The sequence below is a fragment of the Brachionichthys hirsutus genome, chromosome 16, assembly GCF_040956055.1.
Source record: "Brachionichthys hirsutus isolate HB-005 chromosome 16, CSIRO-AGI_Bhir_v1, whole genome shotgun sequence".
Taxonomy (NCBI): Eukaryota; Metazoa; Chordata; class Actinopteri; order Lophiiformes; family Brachionichthyidae; genus Brachionichthys; species Brachionichthys hirsutus.
The window spans coordinates 12,902,193-12,915,257 of record NC_090912.1 but is presented as its reverse complement, the minus strand read 5'-3'; the positions used below and the strand labels follow the sequence as shown (position 1 = coordinate 12,915,257).

Below are 13,065 nucleotides of genomic sequence, written 5' to 3'. Positions count from 1 at the left end.
CTAACACCGTAGCTAGGCTAACACAAAGCTAGAGCAGCATATTACTCATCTCTAATAGAAGAGAACAAATCTAATCCAAGGTTTCTCTCTGACACCGTAGCTAGGCTAACACAAAGCTAGAGCAGCATATTACTCATCTCTAATAGAAGAGAACAAATCTAATCCAAGGTTTCTCTTTGACACCGTAGCTAGGCTAACACAAAGCTAGAGCAGCATATTACTCATCTCTAATAGAAGAGAACAAATCTAATCCGAGGTTTCTCTCTGACACCGTAGCTAGGCTAACACAAAGCTAGAGCAGCATATTACTCATCTAATAGAAGAGAACAAATCTAATCCAAGGTTTCTCTCTGACACCGTAGCTAGGCTAACACAAAGCTAGAGCAGCATATTACTCATCTAATAGAAGAGAACAAATCTAATCCAAGGTTTCTCTCTGACACCGTAGCTAGGCTAACACAAAGCTAGAGCAGCATATTACTCATCTCTAATAGAAGAGAACAAATCTAATCCAAGGTTTCTCTCTGACACCGTAGCTAGGCTAACACAAAGCTAGAGCAGCATATTACTCATCTAATAGAAGAGAACAAATCTAATCCAAGGTTTCTCTCTGACACCGTAGCTAGGCTAACACAAAGCTAGAGCAGCATATTACTCATCTCTAATAGAAGAGAACAAATCTAATCCAAGGTTTCTCTTTGATACCGTAGCTAGGCTAACACAAAGCTAGAGCAGCATATTACTCATCTAATAGAAGAGAACAAATCTAATCCAAGGTTTCTCTCTGACACCGTAGCTAGGCTAACACAAAGCTAGAGCAGCATATTACTCATCTCTAATAGAAGAGAACAAATCTAATCCAAGGTTTCTCTCTGACACCGTAGCTAGGCTAACACAAAGCTAGAGCAGCATATTACTCATCTCTAATAGAAGAGAACAAATCTAATCCAAGGTTTCTCTCTGACACCGTAGCTAGGCTAACACAAAGCTAGAGCAGCATATTACTCATCTCTAATAGAAGAGAACAAATCTAATCCAAGGTTTCTCTCTAACACCGTAGCTAGGCTAACACAAAGCTAGAGCAGCATATTACTCATCTAATAGAAGAGAACAAATCTAATCCAAGGTTTCTCTCTGACACCGTAGCTAGGCTAACACAAAGCTAGAGCAGCATATTACTCATCTCTAATAGAAGAGAACAAATCTAATCCAAGGTTTCTCTTTGACACCGTAGCTAGGCTAACACAAAGCTAGAGCAGCATATTACTCATCTCTAATAGAAGAGAACAAATCTAATCCGAGGTTTCTCTCTGACACCGTAGCTAGGCTAACACAAAGCTAGAGCAGCATATTACTCATCTAATAGAAGAGAACAAATCTAATCCAAGGTTTCTCTCTGACACCGTAGCTAGGCTAACACAAAGCTAGAGCAGCATATTACTCATCTAATAGAAGAGAACAAATCTAATCCAAGGTTTCTCTCTGACACCGTAGCTAGGCTAACACAAAGCTAGAGCAGCATATTACTCATCTCTAATAGAAGAGAACAAATCTAATCCAAGGTTTCTCTCTGACACCGTAGCTAGGCTAACACAAAGCTAGAGCAGCATATTACTCATCTAATAGAAGAGAACAAATCTAATCCAAGGTTTCTCTCTGACACCGTAGCTAGGCTAACACAAAGCTAGAGCAGCATATTACTCATCTCTAATAGAAGAGAACAAATCTAATCCAAGGTTTCTCTTTGATACCGTAGCTAGGCTAACACAAAGCTAGAGCAGCATATTACTCATCTAATAGAATAGAACAAATCTAATCCAAGGTTTCTCTCTGACACCGTAGCTAGGCTAACACAAAGCTAGAGCAGCATATTACTCATCTCTAATAGAAGAGAACAAATCTAATCCAAGGTTTCTCTCTGACACCGTAGCTAGGCTAACACAAAGCTAGAGCAGCATATTACTCATCTCTAATAGAAGAGAACAAATCTAATCCAAGGTTTCTCTCTGACACCGTAGCTAGGCTAACACAAAGCTAGAGCAGCATATTACTCATCTCTAATAGAAGAGAACAAATCTAATCCAAGGTTTCTCTCTGACACCGTAGCTAGGCTAACACAAAGCTAGAGCAGCATATTACTCATCTAATAGAAGAGAACAAATCTAATCCAAGGTTTCTCTCTGACACCGTAGCTAGGCTAACACAAAGCTAGAGCAGCATATTACTCATCTCTAATAGAAGAGAACAAATCTAATCCAAGGTTTCTCTCTGACACCGTAGCTAGGCTAACACAAAGCTAGAGCAGCATATTACTCATCTAATAGAAGAGAACAAATCTAATCCAAGGTTTCTCTCTGACACCGTAGCTAGGCTAACACAAAGCTAGAGCAGCATATTACTCATCTCTAATAGAAGAGAACAAATCTAATCCAAGGTTTCTCTCTGACACCGTAGCTAGGCTAACACAAAGCTAGAGCAGCATATTACTCATCTCTAATAGAAGAGAACAAATCTAATCCGAGGTTTCTCTCTGATACCGTAGCTAGGCTAACACAAAGCTAGAGCAGCATATTACTCATCTAATAGAAGAGAACAAATCTAATCCAAGGTTTCTCTCTGACACCGTAGCTAGGCTAACACAAAGCTAGAGCAGCATATTACTCATCTCTAATAGAAGAGAACAAATCTAATCCAAGGTTTCTCTCTGACACCGTAGCTAGGCTAACACAAAGCTAGAGCAGCATATTACTCATCTCTAATAGAAGAGAACAAATCTAATCCGAGGTTTCTCTCTGATACCGTAGCTAGGCTAACACAAAGCTAGAGCAGCATATTACTCATCTAATAGAAGAGAACAAATCTAATCCAAGGTTTCTCTCTGACACCGTAGCTAGGCTAACACAAAGCTAGAGCAGCATATTACTCATCTCTAATAGAAGAGAACAAATCTAATCCAAGGTTTCTCTCTGACACCGTAGCTAGGCTAACACAAAGCTCCAGCTCTGTTGACCCTTCTGTTCCGACAGGTCTCAGTAGTGAAGATTTCATGAACTTCTTCAGTACCAAAATCGAATCTATTAGGGACGTCATTCATCAGCGTCTGCCTTCGTGTGGCATTGACCCCTCCCTGAGTGATGGAAGTAGAGATACGACTGTTACTCTTGATAGTTACTTGGATAGCTTCACCCCCATTAACTTGCAGCAACTGAGTGCAGCTATTGCCTCATCTAAACCGTGCTCTTGTCTCTTAGACCCGGTCCCAACTAAGCTGCTTAAAGAAGTCTTCCCCTCAATTAGAAGAGCTTTGCTAAATAGAATTAATCTATCCTTACTCACAGGCTATGTACCCAAGTCTTTAAAACAGCAGTCATTAAACCGCTTCTCAAAAAACCAACATTGGATCCTGATGTCTCGGCTAACTATCGGCCAATTTCAAACCTTCCATTCCTGTCAAAGCTTTTAGAGAAAGCAGTTTCCAGTCAGCTGTGTGAATTCTGACAAGACAATCAGTTATTTGAGGTTTTTCAGTCGTGTTTCAGAGCTCATCATAGCACAGAGACAGCATTAGTTAAAGTCACCAATGACCTTTAATAGCGTCTGATAATGGACTTGTCTCCGTGCTTATTTTATTAGATCTCAGTGCAGCCTTTGACACAATAGATCATCAGATTCTGTTACAGAGGCTGGTAGCGTAGAGCACCAAGAAGAAAGCAGCCGTTTCCGTTTCCGTTTCTACTATCATCAACGATCACGGTGAAATCACTGAGCTTCAGAGCTTAGGGTTAGGGTTGTGCAGTTGATGTATTGTTTGTTATTATAACATCAAAATCTCTTTTCAGTGTTGTTTTTATCGTTATCTAGAAGTACACAACTCTTGAGATGTGTGATGTGTCACTAAAGCAAAACAATTAAAGGTCCCATATTATGAGAACCTCACTTCCCCACACTATCCTGGTGATGTCGGGTCCTTAACCCAAAACAGCTAAATAAACCATCCAGCCAATCCTTCGTAGTTTGGCTGGTCTGTAATCGGCCCCTGAAATACGCCTGGAAGAAATCCTGAGATAAGTGGTTTGAAGATGGATGGATGGATGATTCAAAGCATTTTTATTCCGTCATTGCGCCGTGTGTGTGTGTGTGTGTGTGTGTGTGTGTGTGTAGGCACTCTCCCCTTGATTGTGCTCCACACATCAACGCTCTCTCTGTACTGCATTAACTTGTGGAGAAAGGGCATACAATGGGGCCTTTAAGAAAAGTCAAAATCGTTGATTTCACAATACCGTACTGCGCAGTAATACCACTTTCCCAGTAGTATTACTGCTGCCTTTCTTTGAATCAATGCCGAAGGGTTAAAGAGAACAAGGAAAAAAAACACACGCACAAAGTGAAAATCTTTGGCCAATGCCTCGGCTCCACTCGTGCGTTCAAACTCTGAGAATCCGTTCGACTTCCGAGGCATTTAAACTCGTTTGTTGGTCAAAAACCGAGTAAGAGTAATTCAAAACACATTCCAGCGTGTGTGGATACCTCAGCATGCTGTGCCATGGTACTGGCCTCCACAGCATAAACCTTCCTGGCTCCAGCCTGGGCTGCAAAGAAAGAGAGGATCCCTGAGCCACAGCCAACATCCAGCACAACCTGCAAAGAAGCAAACAGGAAAATAAGCATATGGTAAATACACATTTAAGTTTTAAAGGAAGTAAATGTAATACAAAAAAATAAGATATCAAGAACAGATCTGATTTCAGACAGATAGTTTCAGGTTCTCCTCTCCACCAATCAACACAGAAGATGAAGTTAGCACGCTATGCTAACACCAGCTCCACAAGCTGATTGAAATCATGAGAGGACCTGCTTTAGAAAGTCAACCTTGAAAATGTACCCACATTTAAACACTCAAATTTCTTCAACTTGTTTTTTGAGATCCTCGCCCCCATTTTATTAAATGTGAATTATTAAATATAAAAATAATGGACTACCGGTAATTATGAATCCAATGAAATAAATCTTTAAACTCTCCAGAAATATACGGTCACCTTATCCTTGAAGTCAGCGTGGTTCTGAAGAATGGCCCGCTGGTAAGTTCCTGTCCGAACATAGTCCTGCATCATGTTCTGTTGCTGGGAGAGGTAGCCGTAAAACTGCAGACACCATTTAAACAGAGTCAAGGGCATAAACACTATTTTATAAAGGGTTTTGCATTACTAAATGGGCAGACTTCAGACTGCAGCCTTACAGCAACCGGCACCTTAGATTACAATATACCGGATTTTCACAACCATTAGACGCACGTAAAAGTCTTAAATTATCTTCAAAATGTGCCGAACGTCCTATGGTCAGCGCAGCTGTTCAGTACAGAAACGGAGGATGAGGACTTTGATGGGTTTGATTAATGACGGTTAAAAAAAACTGTACCAAACTCTGTTTTGCTCCGGCTCTATTTTTGAAAACGCGCACTAGTATGCTTGTTTGATTGATGACGATTAAAGATGCGAGTACCAAACTCAGTTTTGCTCCGGCTCTATTTTTTAAAACGCGTACTAGTATGCTTGTTTGATTGATGACGATCAAAGATGCGAGTACCAAACTCAGTTTTGCTCCGGCTCTATTTTTTAAAACGCGTACTAGTATGCTTGTTTGATTGATGACGATTAAAGATGTGAGCACCAAACTCTGTTTTGCTCCTGCTTTATTTTGCGCACCTATCATGCCGGAGCCTTTTGATCCGCGCGCCCTTTGTACGTTTGAAATACCGAAAAATCAGCTGTTAATGAGACTGCGGCGAATCAGCAGGTGCGTCATAAGGTCGTGAAAATACGGTAATCAAGTAACATCATGCCGACGCAAATAGGATTCAGGGACAGAACAGAACATTTCTTCTCCCATAAAATAGCCCAGCATAAGCAATTTACTGAAAATATCTGTATTATATCCTGATCAAAGCGAAAGTGGCAGGACTATAAATACTGAGCCGAGAACAAAGCCTCCATCTCTAGGATTAAAAGGACAATTGTTGTGTGTTTAAGACAACGGGATTTAGCTGCCATTGAATAAAGGAGACAAAAATAAAGGGAGGGAGGTGTGTGTGTGTGTGTGTGTGTGTGTGTGTGTGTGTGTGTGTGTGTGTGTGTGTGTGTGTGTGTAGACTCCTCGTACGAAGGGCTTTTTTGAAATGCTCCTCTTAGACAGGATGTTTGACTCTACTCGTACTGAGATACACGCTACTGTGTGACTGTACTCGTACTGTAACACACACGCTACTGTTTGACTCTACTCGTACTGTAACACACGCTACTGTTTGACTCTACTCGTACTGAGATACACGCTACTGTTTGACTCTACTCGTACTGTGATACACGCTACTGTTTGACTCTACTCGTACTGAGATACACGCTACTGTTTGACTCTACTCGTACTGAGATACACGCTACTGTTTGACTCTACTCGTACTGTAACACACGCTACTGTTTGACTCTACTCGTACTGAGATACACGCTACTGTTTGACTCTACTCGTACTGAGATACACGCTACTGTTTGACTCTACTCGTACTGTAACACACGCTACTGTTTGACTCTACTCGTACTGTAACACACGCTACTGTTTGACTCTACTCGTACTGTAACACACGCTACTGTTTGACTCTACTCGTACTGTAACACACGCTACTGTTTGACTCTACTCGTACTGTAATACACGCTACGGTTTGTTGTACTTGTACTGTAACACGCTACTGTTTGACTCTACTTGTACTGTGATACACGCTACGGTTTGTTGTACTTGTACTGTAACACGCTACTGTTTGACTCTACTCGTACTGTGATACACGCTACTGTTTGACTCTACTCGTACTGTAACACACGCTACTGTTTGACTCTACTCGTACTGTAATACACGCTACGGTTTGTTGTACTTGTACTGTAACACGCTACTGTTTGACTCTACTTGTACTGTGATACACGCTACGGTTTGTTGTACTTGTACTGTAACACGCTACTGTTTGACTCTACTCGTACTGTGATACACGCTACTGTTTGACTCTACTCGTACTGTAACACACGCTACTGTTTGACTCTACTCGTACTGTAATACACGCTACGGTTTGTTGTACTTGTACTGTAACACGCTACTGTTTGACTCTACTTGTACTGTGATACACGCTACGGTTTGTTGTACTTGTACTGTAACACGCTACTGTTTGACTCGACTCGTACTGTGATACACGCTACAGTTTGACTCGACTCGTACTGTGATACACGCTACAGTTTGACTCTACTCGTACTGTAATACACGCTACGGTTTGTTGTACTTGTACTGTAACACGCTACTGTTTGACTCTACTTGTACTGTGATACACGCTACGGTTTGTTGTACTTGTACTGTAACACGCTACTGCTTGACTCGACTCGTACTGTGATACACGCTACAGTTTGACTCTACTCGTACTGTAATACACGCTACGGTTTGTTGTACTTGTACTGTAACACGCTACTGTTTGACTCTACTTGTACTGTGATACACGCTACGGTTTGTTGTACTTGTACTGTAACACGCTACTGTTTGACTCGACTCGTACTGTGATACACGCTACTGCTTGACTCGACTCGTACTGTGATACACGCTACTGCTTGACTCGACTCGTACTGTGATACACGCTACTGTTTGACTCGACTCGTACTGTGATACACGCTACTGTTTGACTCGACTCGTACTGTGATACACGCTACTGCTTGACTCGACTCGTACTGTGATACACGCTACTGCTTGACTCGACTCGTACTGTGATACACGCTACTGTGTGACTCTACTCGTACTGTAACACACGCTACTGTTTGACTCTACTCGTACTGAGATACACGCTACTGTTTGACTCTACTCGTACTGTGATACACGCTACTGTTTGACTCTACTCGTACTGTAACACACGCTACTGTTTGACTCTACTCGTACTGTGATACACGCTACTGTGTGACTCTACTCGTACTGAGATACACGCTACTGTTTGACTCTACTCGTACTGAGATACACGCTACTGTTTGACTCTACTCGTACTGTAACACACGCTACTGTTTGACTCAACTCGTACTGAGATACACGCTACTGTTTGACTCTACTCGTACTGTGATACACGCTACTGTTTGACTCTACTCGTACTGAGATACACGCTACTGTTTGACTCTACTCGTACTGTGATACACGCTACTGTTTGACTCTACTCGTACTGAGATACACGCTACTGTTTGACTCTACTCGTACTGTAACACACGCTACTGTTTGACTCTACTCGTACTGAGATACACGCTACTGTTTGACTCTACTCGTACTGTAACACACGCTACTGTTTGACTCTACTCGTACTGAGATACACGCTACTGTTTGACTCTACTCGTACTGTAACACACGCTACTGTTTGACTCTACTCGTACTGTAACACACGCTACTGTTTGACTCTACTCGTACTGAGATACACGCTACTGTTTGACTCTACTCGTACTGAGATACACGCTACTGTTTGACTCTACTCGTACTGTAACACACGCTACTGTTTGACTCTACTCGTACTGTAACACACGCTACTGTTTGACTCTACTCGTACTGTAATACACGCTACGGTTTGTTGTACTTGTACTGTAACACGCTACTGTTTGACTCTACTTGTACTGTGATACACGCTACGGTTTGTTGTACTTGTACTGTAACACGCTACTGTTTGACTCTACTCGTACTGTGATACACGCTACTGTTTGACTCTACTCGTACTGTAACACACGCTACTGTTTGACTCTACTCGTACTGTAACACACGCTACTGTTTGACTCTACTCGTACTGTAACACACGCTACTGTTTGACTCTACTCGTACTGTAATACACGCTACGGTTTGTTGTACTTGTACTGTAACACGCTACTGTTTGACTCTACTTGTACTGTGATACACGCTACGGTTTGTTGTACTTGTACTGTAACACGCTACTGTTTGACTCGACTCGTACTGTGATACACGCTACAGTTTGACTCTACTCGTACTGTAATACACGCTACTGTTTGACTCTACTTGTACTGTGATACACGCTACGGTTTGTTGTACTTGTACTGTAACACGCTACTGCTTGACTCGACTCGTACTGTGATACACGCTACAGTTTGACTCTACTCGTACTGTAATACACGCTACGGTTTGTTGTACTTGTACTGTAACACGCTACTGTTTGACTCTACTTGTACTGTGATACACGCTACGGTTTGTTGTACTTGTACTGTAACACGCTACTGTTTGACTCGACTCGTACTGTGATACACGCTACTGCTTGACTCGACTCGTACTGTGATACACGCTACTGTTTGACTCGACTCGTACTGTGATACACGCTACTGTTTGACTCGACTCGTACTGTGATACACGCTACTGCTTGACTCGACTCGTACTGTGATACACGCTACTGTGTGACTCTACTCGTACTGTAACACACGCTACTGTTTGACTCTACTCGTACTGAGATACACGCTACTGTTTGACTCTACTCGTACTGTGATACACGCTACTGTTTGACTCTACTCGTACTGAGATACACGCTACTGTTTGACTCTACTCGTACTGTAACACACGCTACTGTTTGACTCTACTCGTACTGAGATACACGCTACTGTTTGACTCTACTCGTACTGTAACACACGCTACTGTTTGACTCTACTCGTACTGAGATACACGCTACTGTTTGACTCTACTCGTACTGTAACACACGCTACTGTTTGACTCTACTCGTACTGTAACACACGCTACTGTTTGACTCTACTCGTACTGTAATACACGCTACGGTTTGTTGTACTTGTACTGTAACACGCTACTGTTTGACTCTACTTGTACTGTGATACACGCTACGGTTTGTTGTACTTGTACTGTAACACGCTACTGTTTGACTCTACTCGTACTGAGATACACGCTACTGTTTGACTCTACTCGTACTGTAACACACGCTACTGTTTGACTCTACTCGTACTGTAACACACGCTACTGTTTGACTCTACTCGTACTGTAACACACGCTACTGTTTGACTCTACTCGTACTGTAATACACGCTACGGTTTGTTGTACTTGTACTGTAACACGCTACTGTTTGACTCTACTCGTACTGTGATACACGCTACTGTTTGACTCTACTCGTACTGAGATACACGCTACTGTTCGACTCTACTCGTACTGTAACACACGCTACTGTTTGACTCTACTCGTACTGAGATACACGCTACTGTTTGACTCTACTCGTACTGTAACACACGCTACTGTTTGACTCTACTCGTACTGAGATACACGCTACTGTTTGACTCTACTCGTACTGTAACACACGCTACTGTTTGACTCTACTCGTACTGTAACACACGCTATTGTTTGACTCTACTCGTACTGTAATACACGCTACGGTTTGTTGTACTTGTACTGTAACACGCTACTGTTTGACTCTACTTGTACTGTGATACACGCTACGGTTTGTTGTACTTGTACTGTAACACGCTACTGTTTGACTCTACTCGTACTGAGATACACGCTACTGTTTGACTCTACTCGTACTGTAACACACGCTACTGTTTGACTCTACTCGTACTGTAACACACGCTACTGTTTGACTCTACTCGTACTGTAACACACGCTACTGTTTGACTCTACTCGTACTGTAATACACGCTACGGTTTGTTGTACTTGTACTGTAACACGCTACTGTTTGACTCTACTTGTACTGTGATACACGCTACGGTTTGTTGTACTTGTACTGTAACACGCTACTGTTTGACTCGACTCGTACTGTGATACACGCTACTGCTTGACTCGACTCGTACTGTGATACACGCTACTGTTTGACTCGACTCGTACTGTGATACACGCTACTGTTTGACTCTACTCGTTCTGTGATACACGCTACTGTTTGACTCTACTCGTACTGTGATACACGCTACCGTTTGACTCTACTCGTACTGTGATACACGCTACCGTTTGACCCTACTCGTACTGTGATACACGCTACCGTTTGACTCGACTCGTACTGTGATACACGCTACCGTTTGACTCGACTCGTACTGTGATACGCGCTACTGTTTGACTCTACTCGTACTGTGATACACGCTACTGTTTGACTCTACTCGTACTGTGATACACGCTACTGTTTGACTCTACTCGTACTGTGATACACGCTACTGTTTGACTCTACTCGTACTGTGATACACGCTACTGTTTGACTCTACTCGTACTGTGATACACGCTACTGTTTGTTGTACTTGTACTGTAACACGCTACTGTTTGACTCGACTCGTACTGTGATACACGCTACTGCTTGACTCGACTCGTACTGTGATACACGCTACTGTTTGACTCGACTCGTACTGTGATACACGCTACTGTTTGACTCTACTCGTACTGTGATACACGCTACTGTTTGACTCTACTCGTACTGTGATACACGCTACTGTTTGACTCTACTCGTACTGTGATACACGCTACCGTTTGACTCGACTCGTACTGTGATACACGCTACCGTTTGACTCGACTCGTACTGTGATACGCGCTACTGTTTGACTCTACTCGTACTGTGATACACGCTACTGTTTGACTCTACTCGTACTGTGATACACGCTACTGTTTGACTCTACTCGTACTGTGATACACGCTACTGTTTGACTCTACTCGTACTGTGATACACGCTACTGTTTGACTCTACTCGTACTGTGATACACGCTACTGTTTGACTCTACTCGTACTGAGATACACGCTACTGTTTGACTCTACTCGTACTGTAACACACGCTACTGTTTGACTCTACTCGTACTGAGATACACGCTACTGTTTGACTCTACTCGTACTGTAACACACGCTACTGTTTGACTCTACTCGTACTGAGATACACGCTACTGTTTGACTCTACTCGTACTGTAACACACGCTACTGTTTGACTCTACTCGTACTGTAACACACGCTACTGTTTGACTCTACTCGTACTGTAATACACGCTACGGTTTGTTGTACTTGTACTGTAACACGCTACTGTTTGACTCTACTTGTACTGTGATACACGCTACGGTTTGTTGTACTTGTACTGTAACACGCTACTGTTTGACTCTACTCGTACTGAGATACACGCTACTGTTTGACTCTACTCGTACTGTAACACACGCTACTGTTTGACTCTACTCGTACTGTAACACACGCTACTGTTTGACTCTACTCGTACTGTAACACACGCTACTGTTTGACTCTACTCGTACTGTAACACACGCTACTGTTTGACTCTACTCGTACTGTAATACACGCTACGGTTTGTTGTACTTGTACTGTAACACGCTACTGTTTGACTCTACTTGTACTGTGATACACGCTACGGTTTGTTGTACTTGTACTGTAACACGCTACTGTTTGACTCGACTCGTACTGTGATACACGCTACAGTTTGACTCTACTCGTACTGTAATACACGCTACGGTTTGTTGTACTTGTACTGTAACACGCTACTGTTTGACTCTACTTGTACTGTGATACACGCTACGGTTTGTTGTACTTGTACTGTAACACGCTACTGCTTGACTCGACTCGTACTGTGATACACGCTACAGTTTGACTCTACTCGTACTGTAATACACGCTACGGTTTGTTGTACTTGTACTGTAACACGCTACTGTTTGACTCTACTTGTACTGTGATACACGCTACGGTTTGTTGTACTTGTACTGTAACACGCTACTGTTTGACTCTACTCGTACTGTGATACACGCTACTGTTTGACTCTACTCGTACTGAGATACACGCTACTGTTTGACTCTACTCGTACTGTGATACACGCTACTGTTTGACTCTACTCGTACTGAGATACACGCTACTGTTTGACTCTACTCGTACTGTAACACACGCTACTGTTTGACTCTACTCGTACTGAGATACACGCTACTGTTTGACTCTACTCGTACTGAGATACACGCTACTGTTTGACTCTACTCGTACTGTAACACACGCTACTGTTTGACTCTACTCGTACTGTAACACACGCTACTGTTTGACTCTACTCGTACTGTAATACACGCTACG

General features: G+C 42.5%; 1 protein-coding gene across 1 annotated transcript in view; it reads right to left on the bottom strand.

Annotated features, from left to right (window-relative positions):
* carm1 (coactivator-associated arginine methyltransferase 1) overlaps window positions 1-13,065 on the bottom strand; it is an 82,883-nt gene that overhangs the window by 33,988 nt on the left and 35,830 nt on the right. The window contains exons 4-5 of the mRNA XM_068749566.1: window positions 5,037-5,141; window positions 4,528-4,638 (exon numbers count right to left, since the gene is read on the bottom strand). Coding sequence (XP_068605667.1) covers window positions 4,528-4,638; window positions 5,037-5,141 — 216 coding nt within the window. The remainder of the gene's footprint in view (window positions 1-4,527; window positions 4,639-5,036; window positions 5,142-13,065) is intronic.